The 24966-nt window shown below is 45.7% G+C and overlaps 2 protein-coding genes across 3 annotated transcripts in view; one reads left to right on the top strand and one right to left on the bottom strand.

Annotated features, from left to right (window-relative positions):
• Positions 1–446: 446 nt before the first annotated feature.
• On the bottom strand, positions 447–18389 carry slc13a4 (solute carrier family 13 member 4). 2 transcript variants are annotated; one of them, XM_076011297.1, is made up of 16 exons: positions 17853–18389; positions 12577–12705; positions 9272–9408; positions 7874–8049; positions 7716–7779; positions 7223–7262; positions 7045–7125; positions 6629–6813; positions 4317–4436; positions 4120–4221; positions 3886–3987; positions 3688–3791; positions 2638–2750; positions 1897–2058; positions 989–1126; positions 447–790 (listed from the first exon to the last, which is right to left on the bottom strand). In XM_076011297.1, exons 1-16 carry the CDS (start codon positions 17973–17975, stop codon positions 653–655), a joined length of 1914 nt encoding a protein of 637 aa, XP_075867412.1. In that variant the 5' UTR covers positions 17976–18389; the 3' UTR covers positions 447–652. The 2 variants fall into 2 exon arrangements, with proteins under 2 accessions (XP_075867412.1, XP_075867413.1); XM_076011298.1 differs by having other exon boundaries at positions 7223–7259.
• The window catches only part of LOC142877000 (uncharacterized), a 27411-nt gene continuing 19803 nt past the window's right edge, over positions 17359–24966 (top strand). The window contains exons 1-2 of the mRNA XM_076011299.1: positions 17359–17451; positions 19842–19908. The gene's annotated coding sequence lies outside the window, so the exon portion shown is untranslated. The remainder of the gene's footprint in view (positions 17452–19841; positions 19909–24966) is intronic.

The raw sequence follows: 24966 nt of genomic DNA, 5'->3' as shown, positions 1-24966 counted from the left end.
TCCCCCAGACCTTCAGCACTTATCCGAAGCACACCAGGCTGTTGTGTGTTTGATCTGGTGACAGACCAAAAAGCAATTTAACAGTACACAGAGGTTAATCTACAGTACACAAGGCTTCTTATTCCCAGTATGGAAATAGCCCATAGCGGAAACGGTCTTAAGCAGCTGCGGAAAGACTTTACTGGCAGCTTTAAACGACTTAGTATCCTCTCTTATTAATCATTTCAAAATACAGTATTGATAACCACAAATGTTTTTTTGTTTGTTTTTTTTTCATCTTTTTCTGATTTGCAGATAATGGAAAATCCTATAAGCTGAACAAAGTATAAAAAACAACATCTCTGGAGTTTATAGTTTCACATAATAGTCCTTGTAATGCCCCCTATGGCGTAAAATATATATAAAACTAACTATTCTATCTAAGCAATGTGTAATGGTTTCTACTCTTCTTTCTCTTTCTTCCCTCCTGCTATCAACATCCTCCTCAATCACGTCTAGTTAAAAAAAAATTGGGGGGGTTCACATCGAAACAAGAACCCCCTTCTTGGCACATATCGCTCTCGCCGTCTCTCCTCACGGAAGCAATTCCTCATCTCTCCAATTGGTCGTTCAGCAGTTCGTCTGTCACGTCGTGTTGCAGTCCCGTCGGTGGTTATAAGCTGCCAGTGACGTTCCTGGCCACTGCCCAGGCTGGGAACTCAGTCAGGTTGAAGAGAGGAACACCCCAGGTGGTGATGGCCAACATCACCACCGCCACGCCGATCAGGTTCACCCCAAACCCTGCTTTCACCTGGGGACGAGAGAGAAAAGGTCAGAGGTCAGACGGACGAGAGTCTTCAGGGTAAAGTTGAAAAATCCAGACTTCCGATTATATAATTCAACTCTGACACTTGGCACTCGCGGCTCCTTTGATGCCACAGGTGCAGACAGTGCATGTGACAATTTGTGTGTGTTTTTTTATGAGTGTGTGTGTGTCTGTGTGTTGTACCATGTCGCTGATCTGCACGTGGCCGTAACTGAAGACAATGGCGTTGGGGGGGTTCCCCACTGGAAGCATGACCCCGAATGACACGCACATGGTGGACGGGATCAGAGTGTGGAGGGGGTTGATTTGCAGCGTCTCCGACTAAGGGGAGGTGGAAGTGGGCGAAAGGCAGAGAGGGACGAGCAGACAGAGGGAAGACACACTTTGAACAAAAAGCGAATAACCGTGAAGATAACTGACGCATCGCAATGGCGTACTTAGAGCCATGGTTTAAATGAGTACAAAGACTATTTGGCAGCACATGTATACATTACGGGTGGCTTTAATCCATCTGAGGGGGAAAAACATCTATATCTGATCATCACTGTCTGCATGTTACGTGAAGAGGGCAAATTTCAAAAGTGAGCTCAGCGTAGCTATGACTTAGCCTAGGGTATAATCTGATAGCTGAACGGAAGTTAGCATTGAGGTGACCTGACAGGAGTATTTGAAAACTACTTAAACTATATTACAATAAAACTTAACTTTAATAAAGACTTTTTTTTATTTTATTAGCACCTAACCAGATATAGATAATGTAGCTATGACTTAGCCTAGCATAGAATCTGATAGCTGAAGGAAAGTTAGCATTGAGGTGCCCTGACAAAAAAAATCTTTGAAAACCATTTGAATGATAAAACTTAACTTTAATGAAGTTTTTTTTTTTATTATCAACGCCTAACTATATATAGGAAACTTAGCTATGACTTAACTTAGCATAGAAGCTGATAGCTGAAGGAAACAATTCGATAGTTGCTATGTCCTGACTTTCCACCGACCAGGAAATTCTATCGATGTCCTCGAAAACTAGAATTATTTATTTTTTAAAACAAAAATCTGAACCGAGGAGACGAAGGCTGTGCGTGCCGTACCAGCGCTGAGAGGATGGGCAGGAAGACGGTGAGAGTGGCCGGGTTGGAGGCAAACTCGGTGACCGCCGACACCAGCAGGCAGGCCAGCAGGGTGACGGCCCAGGGAGGGAGACCACTCATGGGCTCCAGCTGCCTGCCGATCCACACCGACAGACCGGACACCTGCGAGCACACACACACACACACACACACACACACACACACACACACACACACACACGTTAAATTCCCCAAGGAGACATGCCTACCTGAGTTTGAACGGTACTTTGATTAAGCCCCGTTAAAAATCCAATTTATAGATATAGGGTACAAAGTGCCCCTATGTCTAGATATGGCTATTTGATAACATAAAAGATATATTTCATTCTTTTTCTCCCTCTTCTGCAATTAACTCCCCTTTTTCTTCTTCCTTCCTTCTTTTTTTTTTTTACTTATTTATTTTAATTCTAGTTACCATGTTTTCTGTCTGATAATTATAGTATTTATTATTATATATCAATACAAAAATGTTCCAACTGCTATATTTATAATTGATACACACACATCAATGTTGTTCTTTGTTATTCACTCTGTCTGTCTGATAATGTCACTGTATTGCCCTATTGCACAATTCATTTTGTAATGCAATGTCATTTATCACAATCTTACACTAACTTGTCCTGTTTAATCAGCAGCAGTGGTAATTGGGGCCGACAAGAGACAGAACTAGAGTCCCTAGAGTTGCAGATAATCTTTAACAACCTTGCAGCCGGCGGCCAGCGCGTATCCTCCTCCCACCAGGATGACGATCTCCCACGGCATCAGCCTCTGGAAGTCCTTCCAGGTGATCATGGGCGCCAGCGGGTCGTCGTCATCTGAAGAAAGGAGGAAAGAAAAAAAAACCCACAGGCGAGGTGTTACACGGCTGCAGTAATGACACAGGCCGCCTCAGCTATTAGCGCGTCCTGGCCCGGCCCGGTGAGGCTGGCGTCACCGAGCGCGACGTGCGTTTATTTGAGGGCGAACGTTCTCCCCGTGTTTACCGCGGCGGCTGCCAGCAAACTCACAAACGCTTATTTGAGTTGCCGTCTCAAACCGGTTTCGGCCGTTACTGCTGTGACCCCCATGGCATCTACTGTACAAGGACTTCTAACTGCTCACATCCTTGCTTCTGGGACTTTTAGCTTTTTCCATAGTTTGCTGGGTCTTTTTTAAACCCTGTTCAAATCGCAGTTGGATCAAAGCCAATCGAAAAAAAACACTTGATTCCTCGAAGATAAAAATAATCAATAACTTACAACTCAGAACAGGGTTTTTTTCACACTTTAAACGTCCTGCGGCTCGAAAACTTGGGGTTTATTTGTAGCGCCGACAATGTTTTTTTTCCCTCTACCTGGAAATTGAGGAGGGGAGCATTTTTCTGTCCAGCTGATGTGTTTACGCCTCTTGCTGGCGGCTGTTGAGAAGCCCCGACCCGTATCTGCCTCTTTTGAAAAACGCAGCCACCGGCAATAAATCTCAGGCTTTGGCAGCACTTTTTTGTGCCGCTGCCTTGCTGCGGACAAGGGCGACCTCGCAAAACTGTTTTTCCTGTTTAAACCAATATATATCGGAACTCAAACTCAAACTATGTTTTCAGAAGGCGGTCAAAAATGTTTGCTTCATTTTTGAAGAGAAAACGCACTTTTTTATTGGCTTTATTGTTTGCAGGGGAAAAACTATTTTCTCTTATCCTATTTGCATTGTGTTCACTCTTGCGCAGAGATGAAATGTGCTCGGCAAAAACTTAGCTTCACTGTCGACGACACTGACCTGATTTCCTACCACTGGAGGAGGAAAATGGCCGGCGGGCCGGCAGCAAGAAGAGCAGGAAGCCCAGGAGGACGGACACGGTCGCGTCAGTCCTGTAGCCTTTCCTGCGAGGAGAAATTTTAAATTAAAAAAAATTCAGTGTTGCAAAAAGAAAAAGGAGAACCGAGCGCCTTTGCAAGTGGAAGGACTTGAGCTCACTTCTCAAAGAGCGACGTCCAGCCGGGCACGAACCCAGGCTCTCGGGTGAACCACAGCAGAGTCATCAGGACGAAGAAAATGCCGGTGATCACCTCTGGGTAGCTGAGACACAGAACCCGCAGAAAGTTCGTGAGTGACGGTGACGCGAGCGCCCGGGTTAAAAGTCTCGTCTGCATTTCAATCATGAAAAAAAAAAAAAAGATTTCTTAGTGAAAAAAAAACGTTTCCGCTCACCTGATGGGTCCCAGCTTGGCGTACTCCTCTTGGATCCTCCTCTCCGACATCATTTCCCTCCTCGTCTTGCGCTTCTTGCTCAGCGAGCACGTCTCCCTGAAGCTGGAGCGCACACAGGAGAGCGATTAGCGGTGCGACTAACGCAGCACTGCACAGCACAGCACACGGAGGTCGGCTGACCCGACAGGGTCACTCACTTGCAGCCCAGGAAGAGGAAGTGCAGCCACAGCCAGGTGAGCACCAGCATGATGATGGCGATGGGGAAGCTGAAGATGAACCACGTGCCGAAGTTGATCACCTTGGCGTTGGGGTAGCGACTGAAAAAAGAAAACAGGTAGAGAGGACGTCTGAGTTTTGTGTTATTTCCTAGCTATTTAACGCGGCACTGGGCCAGGAAGGACTTTTGTAGGAAGCGAGGGCTGATGGGACTTGTAGCAGCATCACAAACTTCCAAAAACAACACTCGGTTGGAAGATTTTCAACAGTTTTGCAGCTGTTCAGTTTTTGTGTTTTGTTTTTTTTTAAAAAGTGGGGGCACCTTATCAGAGTTTTTTTTTTCCTCGCGTCCCACCAGCAGGCTACCTTGACCCTGCTTTGCCCTGAGGGGTGTTAGCATTTGACTGACAGCTGGCGTCAATCCCATCTCGGAGGGAAGGGTCACAAAAAACATAGCAAACATTCATATCAGAATTGAAATATTAGTACGCATGAGTACAATCAACAGAGACTGTCCACAGACTCACAGAAAACAATAATATCCTGAATCTACACAGCATTACTGCTACCACTACCGCTACTGCTGTTACTGAGGATAACAGTAATGCTTGAAGAAGCTAATAATACCAATAACAACAACTTGAAAAACTCGTTTGATATCATTTTAAATAATATGTTTTACACGTATCCTCTTTTCGGAGATACTTGAGATACTGGATTATCTGCAGGCGCCGGGTCCCTTGAAGGCAACGGCAGTGTGGGGCCAACGAGGTCACAGACTCGACTCATCGACCTGCGGCTAAATAAAAAAAAAAAAAAAAAAAAAAAAAAAAACGCAGCGCAAGATGAAAGTCAAGCCGGTCGTTTTATGGCCCGCGAGGTGAAAGGAGGCGCCATCAAAAGTCGTCACTAAAATATAACGCGGCGCACCGCTTCAACGCTTCAACGCACCGGGGGAGCAGGCTCGGGCCGTACAGTAGATAAAGGCTGTTTGCACAGGCACGCTTCGCCGAGCGCTCAGCTGCGCGGACAGTAAGTGGGGGAAAGGTGACAATCAGCGGTAATGATCTGTGCACACCGCAGGAAAAAAAATTCCTCCCAGCACGTCAATTACTGTGGATTTGCGGAGCGATCGGAAGGCAGGATGATGAAGGCAGGCCGGCCAGGAGGACGCACACCACCGTCCCCTGTTAGCGCCCATATGTCTGAAAAGCAATAAAAAGTGCATAAGCACCCTTTAAGGTGTGTGTTCTTGGAGTCATGGCTTACAATCGGTGTGGCTGACGACGTTAAACTCTTGCTAAAGCAAGTCTGGAATGACGCAAGGAACAACATTTTCACAAAGAAAAATCTCCTCGCACTGTGAAAAATGCCACTTGGCCGCGGCGCAACGCTAATATCTTTGGCAGCAGCTCAGCTTGCACAGCTTTATTCGTCTTCTCCTGGTGGTTTCCAGGGCACCTCGCAGCTTTCATCACAACTAAGAGGAAGCCAATGGGTTATGCAACGGGACGCGAGGGCATATGAAAACAATGGACTTCAGCTCCGCCGTGGAGGCTCTGGAGGAACATAGTAGAGCTCAGAAATGTTGTTGAAGTGACTTTTCTTTAGCCTTGCGAACTGCACTTCATCTTTGGTTAAAATTCAATTCATTCAATTGTGGTTACAGTTATCCCTTACGATACTTATCTATGATCGATTATGATAATTGCGTTATATGTTATGACCACAATAATTGGCTTCGACTATGAAAATGTAGGGAAAAAAAACACAAGAAACTGTGATAATCATTGTCTATCCCATGTTGGACGTGAGAACCAGAAACAGCTTCATAAAGTGAGGTGCAACTATCTGTCCGTCTCTCGGCCCGGGATTCTTCCCCAGCGACCTCCCAGAATAGCCTGCCAGGGGTTTTTCTCTTCTGCACTCGAAGATTAAGACCACGACTGTGCGCCAAAACCCTGCGTGCACTCACCAACAGAATCAAAACCTGACCTTTGTTCAACAAGCTGCGACATGAAGGAGGGCCATTCTGCCCGGGCTTAGCGCTGCGGCTGGAAGAAATCGGCTTCTCGTGGGTATGGTGGGGTGGGGGTGAGGGTTGGGGGGTGATTTAGTTTGATCTCTGCCCTCCTCCCCAGACACTGTGTTGGTCTGGCCGGGATGGCGGCCAGCAAACCAACCCGACCGTGAACGCGTTGAGACGGCGGGTATGGGTGCCAAACAGCGTTTGGAGGGGTTGGGGTTGGAAGGAGGGCTCTTAAAGTCGTGTTTGCCGACGTCGTGCACCCACGTGTTGAACTGCTCGGCGAAGATGAGGTTGGTGGACGTGCCGGTGATGGTGATGAGGCCCCCTATGGTGGCGGCGTAGGTGATGCTGAGCGACAGGCATTTGCAGATCATGTGGTCCCTCTTGGTGGGATACTGGGAGTCTCTGCGCATCTTCACCCGCTTCACATTGGGGATTTCAATGGCGACCTTGAGGAGAGTAAGCAGACAACGCAGGTTAACGTGAGGTCCCACCGCTGTTTAAATGTCATCAGCAAGCGAGAAGAATCTCTTGTAGCCTCGTAGCGTCGGAGCTCGTGTTAAGTTGCAACATTTCAACGGTTATATTTCTTTGTTACTGTTATCTACGGGCTTAATTATGTTGTCTGTTGTTCATTCTAAATTCCAAATTGTTGGTTTTAACATACAAACTATTCTAACCTGAGGCAGGTGTCCGTTGGTGTGTTTTCCGGATTCCCGATCGGAGATTGGCTTCAGTCCAAAACCATTAACCTCCCCGGTCTGCACCCGAGGAATAGTGAGGAAAGAGAAAACACATTCACAACTCATTCCTTTGTCCTCTCATCCCCGGTGGTGATTGCAGTGTGACAAGTCTCACCTCGCTCAGCGTAGAAAGCTCCTGTTTAGTGCAGTCGCTGCTGGAGTGACAGCAGGGGGGGGGAAGAAATGTTAACACCAGTTCTGATGCGCTAGCTTAAATGTCCAAAAACAATTCCAAAATCTGGTGAACGAGGAGTAAAATTGCATAATCTGACTGCTGCAGCCCTGATGATCACCTGTCGCGACTGTCAGGGTGTGTTGAGGGCAGAAACGAGTCATTCCGCGCGGTAATCTCCAGTCATCTAAGACAAAACAGTTTGGCGGTCGCCTGCAAATCCTCTGCCGCCGCTAATTCAATAACACGTAACGCTAATGCGCAGGTTACCCTGGCAGGAAAGTGCGTAGAGGTGGAAACCAAGCGTGCCAAATAAAGGGGTCCGCTCTCCTTCTGCATCCGCAAAGTGCTCGGTACATAGAGTGGGGGGGCGGGTGCAGAGAGGGGGTGGTCATAGCGCGATTGCGTGTTTGGCGCCACATGAGCGAACACGCACCTCTCGTTGCGGTAGAGCAGCTCCAGCTGTTTCTTCTCCAGGTTCTCCTCCTTGTCTGAAACAGCTGCAAGAACAGAGAACAGAGGGAACGACAGGTTTTACTTCCCACCCTCCCAACCCCCAACGGCCTCGCGATCGTGAGCAGGAAACCGACATACCGCTCTCATCCTCCGTGGCCTCTGCCGTCTCCGAGTCGCCGTGGCTATCGGCCAGGCCGGTGCAGATCAGCTGCTGCAGGACGGCCTCGGCGATGGGCATCACCATGGCCGTGGTGGACGTGTTGCTGAGCCACATGGAGAGGAACACCGTGCAGCACATGAAGCCGAGCACCAGCCTGAGCGGAAGAGAGGGACAGGGATTTTTGCAGGGGACAGACTTCACTCATCTCGTGTGGACGAGGTGAAGATGGAGAAAGAAAGGCACTGAGGAACTCATTCATTCATTCATCTTCTATACCCGCTTATTCCTATTCAGGGTCACGGGGGTCTGCTGGAGCCTCTCCCAGCTGTCATAGGGCGAAGGCAGGGTGACACCCTGGACAAGTTGCCAGTTCATCGCAGGGCCACATAGAAACAAACAACCATTCACACTCACATGCACACCTACGGACAATTTAGAATGTTCAATTGACCTCACATGCATGTTTTTGGAGTGTGGGAGGAAGCCGGAGAGAACCGACGCAGGCACAGGGAGAACATGCAAACTCCACACAGAAAGGTCCCAGGCCCCAGAATCGAACCCACGACCTTCTTGCTGTGAGGCAGCAGCGCTAACCACTGCGCCACCGTGTCGCCCCCACTGAGGAACTACTGAGGGATTATTGTTGTAGTACTCAAGGCCGATCTTCTCCAGACCACTTTTACATTGTAGTCTAAATTTCAGTCTCATATCCAAGTCTTTTTAGTCTTGGATATAAAAGAGTATATAATATATCTAATAAAATAAAAACAAGAATAAAAGTCTATAATCACAGTACATTAAAAGTAATTTGGTTTTCCTATCCATAGAACAGTTCTAATATATACATAAGATTATACATAGAGCAATGAGGTTCTTGCTCCTAGCTAGCTGCCATCTTGCGCCATCGTATTTCTAAGGAAGCCTGGTGTAGACAATCCAGCTGCCTGACAGGGTGTTTCGTAATTAGGGTGACTGCTCACGTCTTCAAAAAAAACTAAAGTTCAAATAACAAAGAAGAAGGTATCTAGGTTTCGGTGCGCAGGCCAATGTAGTTTACTGGCAAGCACCAGAGAGGGAGGGACAGTGAAAGACGCTGCAAACTAAAATGTAACCACTTGATGTTGCTGCTTCTTTTCCAAAAATCTCCAAATATTACACACTTGACCTTGCTGAATGTTGAATGGGTCATGAAAGAGGATCTGAGATCAGTTGGCATGAGAGAAGATGCAGGATGGAGGTTGCAGAGGGGAGGGTAAGAAGGAACCAATCCATGAAGGGAAGGCAAGTCCAAATGGGGAAAAGGACAGGAGAAGGCAAGGAGAAGAAGAAGAAGCTATGTGGTTTTTCAAAGTGTCGCGAGTGTGCACGATACCCACATGCCAGGCTTGGCCCCTGCGATCATCACCATGCGAAGGGCGATGCGCTTGTGCAGGTTCCACTTCTCGATGGACGCCGCCAGGCAGATGACTCCCATCAGCAGCAGAGTGGTGTCTTTGCAATACTCTGCGGCCACCTTGATGAACAAAAGCACGTTCAGTCGCAAAATATCTGAACAGACGTTGTTTTTTAGGTTCTTTCTGGACAAGAATCAGATTGGCCATTGCTTTCCAGTTTGAAGTTCCGCTGTTGCTGTTCAGAGGGGAACCGATGCAACAAGCGGAGCGTCTGCGCAAACACGCAGAGGGGAAAAAAGGACGCCACCGCCCCGCTGTCGGATGGGGCAGGGATTTAGAGCCGAATATTGTCCGCTCGCTCTGGTTAAGGAGCCCTGACCGTTGTGTCAAACTCAAAAGTGTTGCCGGGACTTGAAAAGGTTCAAAGCGACGGCGAGAGAGTGAGCAGCCACGTGGTTCCCGCTGACAAAGGCCGGTGGAAACGAATCCGAAAAGGTGCCCGCTTTCGCAGTCAGGTTGCCCTGGCTGCGGCTGTGCTGGCCAACGAAGGGGCAGGGATTAGGAAGGTGTCGCTGTTTACTTTCAATGTAAAAAGAAACATTGAATATTTAGTTTCGAGGGAGATGGGAAGGGGCGAATGACGGAGGGAAAGTGAGGTTCCTTTCCCTCGCACCCCTCCTCTGCACTTCTCTCCTTCCCCTCCTCCTCCACTTGGATCAGAACTTACAGTTTGCCACTTGTTCTTTTTAATCTGCTCCACTTCCCACCCGCGGGGGGACTGCGGCTTCGCACTGTTGTATAAGCCCCTCGCCTCCTCACCTCTTACCTAAAGCCAGCTGAACTTTCTCCTCCCGCCCGCATGTTCTCTCTAACCCTCACAAACGGGGGAGAAACTACACGAAGGAGAGTGGCAAAACCCCGGGGACTTAATCAGGACTTGATTACCATTGCTGTAAAAAAAATAAAAAAAATAAAAAGGTTTAATATGAAAGTTGAAGCGTGCCGCCATCCGCTGTGATTTTTTTCAAAGTTTTTGCAGAAAATTTGAGGGAGGGCTCCAATTTTTATGTGATTTTATGGACCAATTTTTCTGCTATGACTGTAATAGCTCCTGAAATTACCATGTGCAGCAAATAATGGGCTAAACCAGGCATGGGCAAACTGTGGCCCTATGTGGCCCGTTAAGCTTTTTAATCCGGCCCGCCGAACTAGAAGAAGTTATATTAATAATAAGTAAGTCATAAAATAGCTGTATTTCATCCATTTGCTCAGTGTTTTAAGAGTCATTTCAATAAAAAGAGCTGAACACCGTAGGGCTTCAGAGACACATATTTTGTTGTAACTGTGTTTGATTCATTTTCAATGAAACATTAAACCCACCAAAACACTCCATCCATCTGCTCCTGCTCTGGCCCCTCTGTCAAATTTTAGAACCCATTGTGGCCCACCGGTCAAAACGTTTGCCCACCCTTGGGTCTAAACTGAACTGAGCTTCAAGTCGTCTCACTGCTCGATCCCCGCGGGAGTGAAGGGGTGTTTACAGGAGACCTGGGAGGACGACAATGGACTTGAAAATGTTGCATAAAGCTTTGCTGGCATATTTTTGCCACCATCGCAAGAGGCTTAGAGGCAGCGGCGCTGACAGGCCGCTTTTGTCACCGTTTGTCAATGTGATTCGGTCACATGAGGCTCCGCCGCTCGCTTTTTATGTAAGAACCGTGACGTGCGGGGACCGAGCGTTAACGAACTGGGCGGGGGACGTGGGGTAAATAAAGGCTCCCTCTTGTCGGCGTCCGACCAATCAAGCGCGAGCGAAGCGGACGGTGCTAGCGGACGGTCGGGAGTCGCGTGTGCACGTTTGGATGAATGCGCCCGGAGAGGAAAGAACACGGAGATAAACGTCGGTCAGCGCGGGGTTAATTGGGCTTTTTTGATTCTTTTTACGCAACCTGTGCAGCTCTGGATGATATCGGCCTTTATGGCCACTTAGCAGACAGGTGCGCCATAAAAAGAAAAAACTCTAATGGGAAGGCGAAAGCAATTCTCGGGCTAAGACGCGTTGGAGAGCCGGTTGAAAAAAAGAGAGGTCAACAAGTATACAGCGAGTTTGGGGTGCCTTTGACCCACATATTTCCTGATCTGGACTTACTGTACCTCCATTGCACACAGAGCAATCACGTCAGCTGACTCTCATTACCGAGCAGCACAGTCCCGACATTATGCACCATTACTGTTAAGCCACACGGTGTTTACCAACCACCACCGTTAAAAAGGTCAAACACAGTTTTCCGAACGCATGTAAATATGTGGAGAGGAACAGTCGGCGTTACTGTTTTCCCCCCTATGCAGATTAAGTGTTGGTTTATCTAGATTACAGTCAGGAGGGTTTGCCGCCGACTCGCAGATGATGGCGACTGAGCAGAACATTAGATTGGTAGCCTGCCAAATAATTGTGCAGAAGTGCCCTCTGAGTTTCAGGCCTTTCATTTTGAGACTAACTTTCTTTCAAAGCGTGTCAAGCGTTGGTCGTTATTTTGGCAGCAAACTGCGCAAAAACACAATAATGTGATGTTCACTCGGTAATAACATACAGTACGTCAATACAAACATGTGTTTCTAGCCTGTGAGTGAACTGGCCAGAAATGAGATACATTCGATCTATACTTCATTTGTGTTGTGCAAAAACACGGGGAAGGCACAACAAAGCAGCAGGTTGGAGCTTAAAACTCCGACAGAGCATTGTTGCATGAGGGATGAAAACAGAGGGCTGAATGTGCTTTTTTTTCTAGGGATACACAAGGTTCTTAGGAGAGTCAGTTGTGTGAGGCTGCTGCACTGATGTCCAGGATGAAATTCATAAAAAGAATAAATTAAAAAAAGTCAATATCATATGAGACCTCTGAGAAAAGAAATAGGAACAGAGTGTTGGAAACAGTGGTTGCACATTTTAAAGGTCCAGTTTGTGAAATTTTGAAGGAAGCCTACCTGACAGCACACTTTGTATTTAGGGCACTGTTAGGCGGGCTGCCTTGAATGCCAGGCGGCGCAAGATTGCAGCTAACCAGGAACAGGAGCCTTGCTCTACATATATTCTTTTACATATGAGAACCATTCTCAGGGTAGGAAATCCAAATGGCTCTTATTGTACTGCGAGTATACACTTTTATCAATGTATTTACAGGCAGTATGTTAGCTTTATGTTTTGCCAATACATATCAAGCCAAATTTTACACACTGGACCTTTAAACAAAACACATGTTGATATGAGCATCAACTGGTCAACTTACCTCGCTGGACTTTAGCACCCCAAAGAGCGGATAGAGGAAGGCGGGCACGAGCGCAGCAGCTCCCAGGGGAACAGCCTCTGACACCCAGTAAACTGCCGTCACCATCAACACGTAGGCACAGCATGCCTCCTGAAATACAGAAACAATGTGTTTTATGTCACATATAACACATCAGGGGTGACACAAGACTCTTTGCTTTGGCTTTGCGTCGCTATGAGGGCACTGGGGAGAAAAGAGCCCTTGACCGCTGCTGACAACACATCAACTTTTGTTTATCAATGCCTAGAAAACAGATAGAGCCGGGCGACCTTTGCCTCCCGACCTTAAATCATTACAGATCGATTAGAATAACCAGATTGGTGTTATGCTTATTCAAAAAGACGCTCAGAAATGCTCAAATCTCAAAACATGCTGACGTTGCAGCAGTCTGGCCGTGCAAGGTCCTTCCAGCCAAACATGCGGCGTTGCAACACCAAAAGGCCTGGCGAGACGCTCCTCGACTTTTAACGGCTAAATATTAATTAAGACGTCGACAAAGACGGGGCCGCCTCCCAAATCAAAAGCCCACGTTGCAGGATTTGCCGTCACAGCTGACGAGGGGGGGACAAAATGGACTTGAACCACAGCCACTAGTAGTTCTTTTATGTAAGACGTGCAAGCTCTTTTGCAAGAGGAACAGCCAGTATTGCGTTTTTTGTTTTGTTTTGTTTTGTTTTTTGCCAGTAGCAGGTCTGATAATCTAAAATTAATAAGCAGAATTAGCAGCGGGGCTCCAGGATAAAGCTTGTCCAGGCTTGTTCAGACCTCAAGACTCATGAAACAATGGACTTAAAACAGCTTGATTTAATAAAACATGTTACACTCAGTGCCTACAGTTTTGTTTTGTTGTATTTTTGGCCCAGCTTGCTCTCCACACAGGTGATCGTGGAAACCCGAGCCCACACACTCAGAACAAGAGGGATTATCGATATACGTTACGGCGAGAGCAACAGAGAAAAACATGGATTACCGGCAAAGTAGGCATTGGTTGCCAGCTGCGGCCCTCTGGGCGTTATGCCATGTGTTAAGTAAACAAGCAGAGCCCTGACTAGACTTCATAATGAAATTATGCCATAGTACTTCACACCACAAGAAAAAGATGATTCCATTTAAATGATCAGAAATCTAATGGATTTGATCTGAGCAGCAGGCCTGATAATGGGCTGGATAGTGCAGATGTTTTCTCCAATGGTTCTGAAAGACCCAAAGATCACTGCAGCTGAACCATTGTGTTGCCAAGAAATACCAAAGTGTGGCAACATATCTACTACTTCATGCGAGACTGCCGGTCATTTAATCATTCTGTGGAGCGGTGCCATTAGTATGAAAAAAAGAGAATGCCAAAATGGTCAGCAAAAAATGTCAACTGTCTTCATTAACGACACATTTAGCCTTTACTTTTCATTTACTTTTTATCTCTCAGATGACATGATGTTGCCCACTTCCTTAGTGAAAATGAGCTGATGATGCATGCTTGTGATTCCTGGCCACATTGAGCCAGCGACCCCACAAAAACGAACCGGTGAACCTCCGGCTTCGTATTGTGTGGATTTTTATTGCAATTGTTTAAAGAAAAGTATTATATAATAGGTATGGTTAGGCAAGTCATAGGTTTAGCATGAACAATGTTAAACTGTGAGAGTTTTTGGCTTTGTAACTTTAAAATGATGACGGGCAGTTTCCAACAGGATCGAATAACAGTCATTTGCAGATCTGAGGGCAATTGCATCTGTAGAAAGTTTAGCCACTGTTACCGGAATACATTCAAAGAAAGACGCATAGTCGCCTTTTTTCTTTTTTTTTCACCCCCACTGATTAGGGTTATCTGCTTGTATCTGGTTCCTTGTGGAAACAGTCGGGTTTTTTTTTAATCAACAGGCCTGCCTCAGCACTGGGGAAGTGTGAGATAATCAAGGATGGTGATAATTGGATTAAATGTTTGTTTGAGGGTCGGCCACATGGGAGGATCCAGACAGGAAAACAAGGGAGCCCGTGACGAATAAAAAAAGACACGTGGACTGTTAAATAAACAGTTATGAGGACCTGACTCAGCACCTCCTAATCGTTGACTATTGCTCCCCGTCCATCACGAAATCTCCGCTGCACAAATAACTGCGCGTTTCTCTTCCAGCTGGTGTTGCAAGTCAGAATCAACCATGCTGCGTAAGCAAAAACACACTGAAGCATCTGACTGAGGCTTATAACGCGACGTGTATAGGCTCGATCAATACATGCTAAAGTTCTGACGGAAGGAAACCTATGTTTGCTTTTTGGGGACTGACCTAATTTCTTGGCTGCGACAATCAACTGTAATGCTTAACAATGCGTCTAACTTGCTAAAGGCGTAACCAGACAGTCAAATATATTAAATAGGTCCATCCATTTTTCTTCAGATGTGGACACAGGGTTTTTAAATGCAGCTCTTGCAAGTCTTTGTCACTGCAAGAGCTTCTTTTCAAGTTAGCGACAAATTAACGATCATACTTGGACATCTCTACAGCTGGCAGGCTGAACATTGAACAGAACCTCATTGATTGTCTCATTAACTCTCTGTTATCTATGAGCGATGCTGGACATGATTAGAAATTAGCATGCGCACACATACAGCAACTCAAGGTCCAGCTGGTAAGCTAGGTTAAGTCCTAGCTAAAATCTTCATTCACGCCACTGAACAGAAAAGTTATTTTACTGATAAATAAGTTAAGGTTTGCAGATATACTTGCTCCGACATTGTAGTGATTGTTATTTCTCGTGGTTAGCACAAATGCTAACTAAAAGTCACAACTTTCCTTGGAGCCTAAAATTTAGTGTGCTACATTAGCACTTTTAAGCATTTCAAAGCTCTAAACATGAAGAATAGCTAAGACCAAAAGCGATGTTTGTTGAGCTCTGTGGTGAGTCCATGAATGAGGTCACAGAATATCTCCACTGGCAGACAACGCAATACTCCTCCTTTGCAGGGACATAAAGTCAATCAAACATAGCAATTCAGGATTTAGCATTAGGGTTGTTTTTAAAAGCTGCAGGGCTGTGAAAATAGAATCACTATTTAAACTGATCCATTCTTGTGAAAACAGTAACTGTCCCCTGCATTAGCATTTGCTGTTGTATTCAAGCTACCAATACAGTATATGCATTTGTATGATGGTAAAAACATAAACTGTATGGAGAATGTACCTACATGTCCTTAAAATGTCACATGTGCTGTAAAGTGGAATAGACTAAAATATCAGGGCTTCACTTTCCCTTTTGAATGAAGGTCCATTTATTTGTAAGATGAATTCACACAGATTTAGGCTAGATTAAGGTCTGCTTCACACCAGTGGGAGTGAGACTTGTGTAACCCCTCCAGTGCCGATAAAAGGATGGCAGATCACAGGCAATTTTCAACACGTGCGTTCCGTCAAGCGCAGTCTGGCGTCACATGTCGACATACGTCCAGAGCCACTTTTTTGTTCCTTTTGACCTGGCCTGACTGCGTCCAACAGATGTTCTGGCCTGTTACAGCTGGACACCGTACCAGTCCAAACACAAACACATACACACACACACACACACACACACACACACACACACACACTTGAACCAAACTTCTGTCACATTCTTACACAGCTTGGGGTTCTTTGGTCAGGAGCCACGTGGGGCTAAAAATCCAGCGTTGGGGTAGGTGGATTATGTAACTTAATTGCTTGGATTTTTTTCCCTTTACTTTGTAGTGAAGGTCTTGTTCTTTTGTTCTTTCGTGGCCTCATCCTGCATCCGACTCGAATATTTTCAGGGCGCTATCATGACAGCAAGGAACCTTGCAGAATCATTTATTTTAGTTGGGATTAAATCACTATTTTAACCCCTTACTTGCTAGTGATGCTGTAAAATTGCCATTTAAGCCCGTCTGTGATGACCTTCACAGCGACTGATGAGCAGGTGGCCTCCTGCAGCCGCTAAATCCTAAACTGCAGCCGTTACTACAGAGGTTTCAAAATGTGTTGGGAGGAAGTGATCTGGATCCCTCAATAGACTGAGAAAGGTTTATGCCGAGGGAGGCAGCAGACAGAAGTGAGAGGGAACTGCAGCAAAACCTTGAAGAAACAAGCGACCGACGAGAAAAAGTGAAAGGGAGCTTGTCTGCAATGACCTCCACAAAAAAGATCAGTCTGGGGATTTAGTAGAAGCAGGTTCACCTCATGTGGATGCTGCTTTGGGGTTTTTTCTAGGCACTAAAAGACAAACAAAGGACGACACAGCACATTTTTGTTTCCTCGGTGGAAAAGAGGATTTCAATTTGCGCCAAACTGACTGGACCACAGTGTATCACAGCTGACCACATGGGCGGTGACACACGTCTCCACTGTCACCGCTCATACCTGCTGTTAACTGATTCAACCAGCGGCACAAACATCTGACTTGATGGATACGAATGTGACACGGACTTGTGAAATAAATCCAGTGTTTAGAAGGACGGTGCGCTTGGTAAACGCCACGAACGAGCGTGATCCCACACAAAACGTGCACGGAGTTGCCGGGCAGCCGGCCCGAGTCCTCACACTAATCAACATGTGGCGACGTCTCCCCTCTGCTCTCCCACAGCCCAGCTGACCACCGGGGATGGGGGGCTCAGGACGAGCGCTCATCAAAAGAGGACAGTGGGGCCTTTTGATTGGTTGTCTTTCAGTCCCTTACACACACACACACACACACACACACACACACACACACACACACACACACACACTCAAACAGATGCGCATACTTCAGCCAGTAGCAGCAACTTCAGGGGAACATCAACATCACATGATTCGGATGTTATTTCCCCCCTTCTGTGTCTCGTATCTTAAGGTATTTACATTTTTCTGGTAATTATTCAATAACAGCTGACTAACAGACACTAAACACCATAAACAGACTTTTTAAGTGAGGTGTTTTTTTTTTTAATTCTAAGCGGTGGCCTTGTGTCTTGAGTTTTGATATTTTTATGATTAACAGTGCCTATAAGATCTTCCTGATGTCCTGTCACACTTTAAAGATAACAATAATTCATCTAATTGTAGTAACTTCAATTAAAATGCCCTTTATTTCATCCTGCCTAATCAATGCGTTCATTTCCAAGCCTCAAATACCAAATCTGGGAGCCTTTGTCTGACATTCCACCACAATACATCGGGTGGGAGGAAAAAAAGCATCTCTAAGTCGACTTGAGAAAACAGGGAGGCTGTTCCTCTTGCGTGACTTGTACTCACGCTGGTGGGGTGGATGAGCGGCAGGGGGAGCAGGGACAGCGGGATGAACACCACGAGGATCAGCTTCCTCGCCCTCCACAGCTTCCTGAACAGATCCATCCTGGCTGCAGCCTCTAGCCTCATGGGTGACCCGGAGCTTTGGGTCGGAGCGGGCCACAACTCAGCGGAACCGGGAGTGGAAAAGACACGAGCCGGCCGGCGCGTGGAGGTGGGCAGGGGGGGAGCCTGGAACAACCTCCCAAGGAAGGTAGGAGGGAGGTAGGAAGGAAGGAAGGAAGGAAGGAAGAAAAGGAGAAGGAGGGCAGGGGTCTCCTGCGAGCGCGCAAAAGCTTCGCCCGTGCGCTCTTTACGCACAGGGAACGGCGGTCGCGGCAGGAGAGCGGACCTGACAGGCGCAGGAGTGTCTCAAATTTAGATTTCACTTCCACGTGCTCGACCCTCGTGCCGTGCGCGCTGCGTCCAGGATGCCTCTCCAACTTCTTCTCCTCCTCCTTCTGCGGCCGCTCCAGCTTTTTTTTTTTTGGCTACCGAGTGCGGCATCAGGTGAGGACGGCGCCGCTTTTATCGGCGCAGATTGGTATGCTAATTGATCGGCGCCGCGCCCCGCCCCCTTCGGGCTGCTGCTCGGCCAATCGGGGCTCCGTTTACTCTGTCTCGAGGAGTCAAACCGCGCGGAGGTGGTGCGCGCCTGCACTAAGAGGGGGTTCGATTAGGCGCAAAAGACGCGTTTTGGATAACCCTTAAAAAAGTGAAAATTTCAATATGGAAATCACATCCGTGTCATTTACATAACGCCAACACTATCAATTGACTGACAATTGTAATGAGCCCCTGAGAGAAAACATACAAGCGGACCCAAAACAGAATTTTTTTTTTTAGCTTGAGACAGTTTGACGATGTGCTGCCAAACACTGCCCTCTAGGGGATTTTCTGAGACAGTGCAAAACAAACGGGAGCAAGCGCGCATAAACCTTGTACAAGCAACGCTCCCAAGACCCTATGATGTAATAACAATAACAATAACAATAACAATAATAACAATAATAATAATAATAATAATAATAATAATAATAATAATAATAATAATAATAATATCTGAACTGAATTTATAATAATTTCAGAATATTTGAATTTTTGAGACATGAATCTATGTTTTTCTAGCCTGTGTACAAGAGACAGCCACATCCTGGTGTAATTTGGTTCAGACATGCAGCCTTTCTTTCAGTCATTGGCCAAGGCTACTGCCTCTCAGATAAGCGTTCAGTTTCTTCTTTGGTCTCTTGTAATTTCCAAGAGAGGTTTCACTGGGGACGTGTGTCTTTTTGGAAAACCCACCTGCATGTCTTAGGCGTTTTTCAATCTATGTAGTAAACCCTCATACGACAAGAGGCCCTCATATACTTCACCAGTGCGTTTCCCCCATTGTGAAACGCGGATTAATTCTTAAATTCTCGCTCCAAGCAAGCAAAATCAAAAACCCCGGCTGCTGTCTGAAGGCACCGGGGACCTCAACATATTCTTTAGGACGTGTGAAAACAGAGAAGATGGAAAGATAGTAGCAAAGAGAACAAATGAGGGAAAGATGCCAATCGACAGAGGTGACACATTTATCTGGCAGAAAAGGCCTGTGGTTGGCTGCATAGCAGTTGGAGTTTGTTTGGTGCATGTGTGTGCGTGTGCGTTTAACCTCCTCTTCATTGAGCTTACATAACCCATGCAATCACTCCTGGCTAATTCTCACTAAACCTCTTTTATTCTTAAAACTGTTCAAATTTGTCAATGGAGGTGGAGCTCTCAGCATGCGGACGCCAGGGGACAGATTAAAAATAATAGTCATAACAATAATTTAATGGCGCCCACAAAGAGGAATTTGTCATATGAGCGTCATGTGTGCGTGTGTTGCTGACTTGATGAGCAGTGTGTTACACTCCGGTGCTGACGTGTTTGTTTACATGACGTGGGCTGGTGATGCGTTATTTTCTGTTTCAGAGCTTCGCCCACAGCGGTTGTGGCGAATCGAACTGGCGGCTGTCTCCAGAGCTCCTTAGCCGGTGAGGTCAGTAAATTCCCACCTTTGGCAAGAGCGCGCCTTTGCCCTCTTGCTCCACCCTCTGGCTTTGATTGGATTAGAGTTTGCGAGCGGCACCGAGGCCGCTTCTTGTTAGATTACCTATATCCATCTGGAGTTAGGCGGGTTTGGCAGGGTGGGACAAATATATTCTGCGTGCAGGGGCCGTGCGCAAAGTCGAGGTATTCAGAGATACGATCACATCAAGAGGAGCTGAACAACAAGAACGGTGAGGCAGCAAAGCTTGTATGTGTGGTTTTAGGTTTAGATATCTTTCACCGAATGAATGCACGACAACTGTTTCTAAATGTTCTCCAAGTCATGATCAGTCGATGGTCATTTCACATGTTCATTTCTGAGTGTGAACATCCCCCTCTGGTGGATATACTGCTTCAGGGCCAGTCCAAAATGACCCGTAACGCCACAAACTAATCAATAATATGATCGTTATTAAGGGCAGCACAACCTGAAAGAGAAGAATAATGCAAGCTAAATTATAAACAAATAACATAGGAGTTAATAATGAAAGAACAAAATAACTAAAAACAACGTTTAAAAAGACTATATTGAGCATAACAAATAAAAGGAAAGTACCACAACGTAAGGCGATTTGATTGTAATGGCTTTATTTATCTTTAAATTCTAAAAAGAAATCACGGCCAAAAACAACTTGGAAAAAGTCATCAAGTTGTTATACACCTCAGAACCACAGGATGGTGCTGTAGACTTCATGGGGCTATGCGCACGTGCAAAGGCTTTCCGTTTTATCAGTGGTGGTTTGGTATTAGTATGGTAGTTAATTAACCACTCTGAATCTTGCGGTCGTTTTGCAATTTTTGTTGTTCATCATGTTGTTACATTTCGTTACACTTGAATCATTTTCATTCATCGTTTTACGCCCTTTGATTATTTCTTTTTCCACACTCTGATGGCCATCTGAAAGAGAAAGCCTGTTCCCTCTGGATTTGTGCTCAGCGGAAGACCTGACATGTAAATAGAAAACGTGGAGCCAGATTGCAGTGAACTCTGCACCCAGATTAGGGATGACATCCAAAAAACGCACATGCTTCAGATTGGGCACTAAACCTAAATCCATATAAATCTGATGCTGGCCAGCACCACAGCTCCTTTCTCTCCATCAGTCCTTTTATTACTTTTTCATTTTCAGACACATGAAATTGCGGTGTTTTCAAGTTTGAAGTTCCTCACTGAACATGTACATTTTTATTTTAATGACTTGAAATGTTAAAGATATGTGTGATAATTCTGATTGCTAGATTGATGTTTCTTCAGCGCACCTGTGTTCCTATTTGTTTGTTAATTTTATTTTTTAACATGTTCAAAATAAACTTTAAACTTACTAAATTAACAAAATTCATCCTTCTCCCATAGATGACGACACACTATATACTTGGTTTCAGTTAAAACATTAAACACCTTTTCACTCCAATGTCTTCACGGTGCTGCCCTCTCATTGAACTTCCTCGGAACCGACGGCGACTAATCACTGTCGTACCGCGACAGTTATTTTCTCCGACTGCAGCCAAATCCTGCGGCGTGGCTCAAACGGGAAGATCAGACGAGCTCCGGGGGTCCCAAATTCTCCCGCCTCACACAGCGTCACCTCACGTACACTGTTGCAGCTGATTGTTACTAATCTGCCGCTGTCGCAGGCAAACCCAAATTAACGTCAAACCCGCAGGGAGGGTCACATAAGCACAGATCTTCATTTAAAGCCTTTAAAAAACAAAAAACAAAAACAAAAAACAGATTTATTGACGTAAGCACTAATCTGTGTGGCAACAAGAGGAAAGACATCATCTCCTTTTGTACATGGCTCTGTTTGCTTCCTAGCAAGGGCTGTGAGTTATTTCTTGATTGCAAAAGACTTCAGATTGAAAATGTCAGAGCCCTTTTATAAAGACTCCAGTCTTCTTCTTCTTCTTCTTCTCCTTCTTCTTCTTCTCCTTATTCTTTTAAAAAATAATTATTTCATTGTGACAAAAAAACGGTGAATTGTCGACCAAATTCTTTGAACATGTTGAGGGGCTCTTTTCTGATGACCAGCTTGCGTGCGAGGTCAACGTGATCTACCTTCTATGGAATATAAGACAAGTTTTGAGTCATCTGCAGGAAGTGCTTCCGCAAATACAGACATGAAGTGTCCATCCAACCAGACTAATTCACGTAACACAACGCCTCAAACTCAGGAAAGATAAGATAATTTGCTGTTGTATTTTGACTTTTCACAATTTCCTTAAATGTGTTTCCCGACATACCTACAATTGAAACCCTTTCACACCCCCACCTCGTCCAAAAGCTTTCTAAAACAAGGTACCTGTAAATCATTTGAAAAATATATATATACATATACCCTCACAAGTGTCCGAGGAGAATCCAAGGACACTCCAGCAGAGGTTAAGGGAGGATTATTCTCCAGCTGCCCCAAGGATTTGAACCAGACACCTTCAAGTCCTGATCTCTGCCCTTCAAATCCCCCTTCTTCCTGTCGGACTCCTGCTCTGACTCGGGAGTGGGATGCGGCCCGCCGCGCTGGGAATCAGCAGTCGCCAATGTTGCACAGTGGGGAAACAGAAATGTAAGCGTGACAAACACGAATTCAATCAGCAGGCATCCTTCAATCTGAGCCCCGCCCCCCCACCGTCGGTGTAATGATGTTGGGGCTGCAACCGGAGGGTTATATTCAGTGCAGTAATCACTCGGCTTAGTTGTGGAGTGTGGGGGTTAAAAAAAAAAAAAGGAATAACAGATTTTGCACACTAAAAACTGTATTTGTAAAGATAACTACAAAGGTTTTGTTTGAAAGTCACTGTAACTGAAGCGCACGGCGGCGGCGATAGAACAGTGAGCCAAGACGAGTGAGCGGCAACTCAATTTGTTGGGAGCGCGCTTGGTGATGGATAATCTGATTGAGAAGAGACACGATGATGGCCAAACAAAATTCATCCATCTAACCGTGTGTGTGCTGAGGCCGGTTTAAACCTTTCAAAATACCTATCGACAGCTACATAACTGCTAATTTCTTTGTCATAGAACTCTATTTAGATAACAGGCATGAGCGAGACGCTCAAGCGTTCACACATTCAGGAAGAGGTAACAGTTCTTGAAGTGGTTGTATTTTTTTGCTTTTGAAAACAGGTTTTTGTTTTCTTAACATTTCCACTCTTATTGTCAATGATACTGTCCGTTTAAAAGTAGTTTCTCAGGATATCTACCCAGCTAATGATGCTAATCGCATATTCAGATAGCTGCTGCCAAGCTAACAGTCCATAGCATGTCCCTTTAATATTTTCTGCGTTATCAAATACATTTAAAAGCACCTATACATGTATTATTTGGTTGAGGCGGCTTTTCCTTACGTTTGTATGTATGATACGTCACATTTCGTAAACTTTTTTCGAAAGTAAACATCAATTGCTTTTGTAAATTATTTTAACAGTTTTAGCATCACAGCAATAAAATAAGACAGAGGCAAAGCATTGCACTAAAATACAAGCAAGATTTGGCTGAAAACACCGGACGAAACAAAATAAAGCAAATAAAAATGCATCGAATAATCGACCTGCATTTCGTCATCGTTCCCTTCTCCTGTCTTTCTTTGGCCTCGTTCTTTGAGAACATCTCGGCAGTGGAAAGCCCCTGTGCCCTCCATGATCCTGCAGTTCCATACTTAGAACTGATTATTGGCTTTATGCACCGTTGTGCCCCGCACGCAGAGACCCGCGCACGCAAACATACGAGCGCCAGAGTCAGAAATATAGGACACGGACGCGTTAAAATATATAGCAACAGTCTACATATGTTGCAAGCATGACCGGGTGCAGGCGCACAAGCGTGCGACCTATGCATGAGCACGCACTGACTGCATCGCACAGTGAGAGTGCATGACCCGCACGTGTGTCACTCTGCTGTGTGCTTTGCATTATATAACCGCGTGTAATGTGCTCTGAGATGTGGCATCAGGGTGTAGGGTGATAGCGACGGAGCTGCAGATTACCAATACTTGTGCACGTGCGTGAACAGGACCAAACAGTCCGTTAATACTCATGGATGTAACGTGCAGTATTCTGTGTTTGCTCTGCCGGGACGACTGCGCTGTTTACGTCCTGATAGTCCAAACCTGACGGTCACAAGCACAATTTATCCAGCGTGGTGATTGCTCACGCAGACATTTCTCTCTAGTAGTTATGACCCAAAAGGCACAAAGGTGGTTAATGAACGGAGAGCGACGGCCACATCTGCCACATTCCGCTGCCTTAATCCTCGTAATCCTCCTCAACCAGCGCTAGCCGCCCCTACAGCGGCATCAGAAAACTCACATCAGTTCATGAAAGCAAATCCGCAAGTAAAACGTGACCCGCCGACAGTCATTGCGAATGTGTTGGATTCCTCTGGGGCTGCCGTCACTTTTCAGAAGTCTGAGCTGAAGTTTTCCTCGTCGTGTGGCAGCGGCACGCGCAACGCAACATTTACGTCGAGCATCATGTAAAATGCAAGAGGAGGCCGATTGAGTCGCTCGGAGACAATTGCATTTGTTTTGTTTTAGTCATCCATACAGCGTCTTTCATAATTGATGGCGGCAATATCATTTATTAATATGAAAAAAGTAGATATATTATTGATTGTGAGGCAGTTCAGCTGCCTTAACGTGAATGCGTGACTTCCAGTGCAATCACAGCGCACACTGGCGGTTGCGTTGATTTTCTTTGAGCGATGTAAACGAGCTTGGGTGCAGAAGCAGGTCGTTTAAGCTGAGGGACAATAAGAAAGAGAGGAGGCAAGATGGGTGAGTGTGGTGTCGTCGCAGGTATGAAGACAGTTTCCGAAAGAAAGCATTAAAGCAAATACATACATTCCGTTTTTGACCAAGACATGTCATTTATGATTCTAGAGCAGGGTACTGTCCCCAGTATGGATTAGTACAGCTGTATGTTTGTACACTTGTAGATTCTGAACTTTATTGTGGTAAACATTGCTTTCTCTCAACCTTTATGCACTTAATAACTTTACTTGCAAAGTTGGTTG

The sequence above is a fragment of the Nelusetta ayraudi genome, unplaced genomic scaffold (assembly GCF_046127955.1).
Source record: "Nelusetta ayraudi isolate G7.1 ecotype Tasmania unplaced genomic scaffold, CSIRO-AGI_Nayr_v1 ptg000135l, whole genome shotgun sequence".
NCBI lineage: Eukaryota > Metazoa > Chordata > Actinopteri > Tetraodontiformes > Monacanthidae > Nelusetta > Nelusetta ayraudi.
This window is presented reverse-complemented; position numbering and strand designations above follow the sequence as displayed.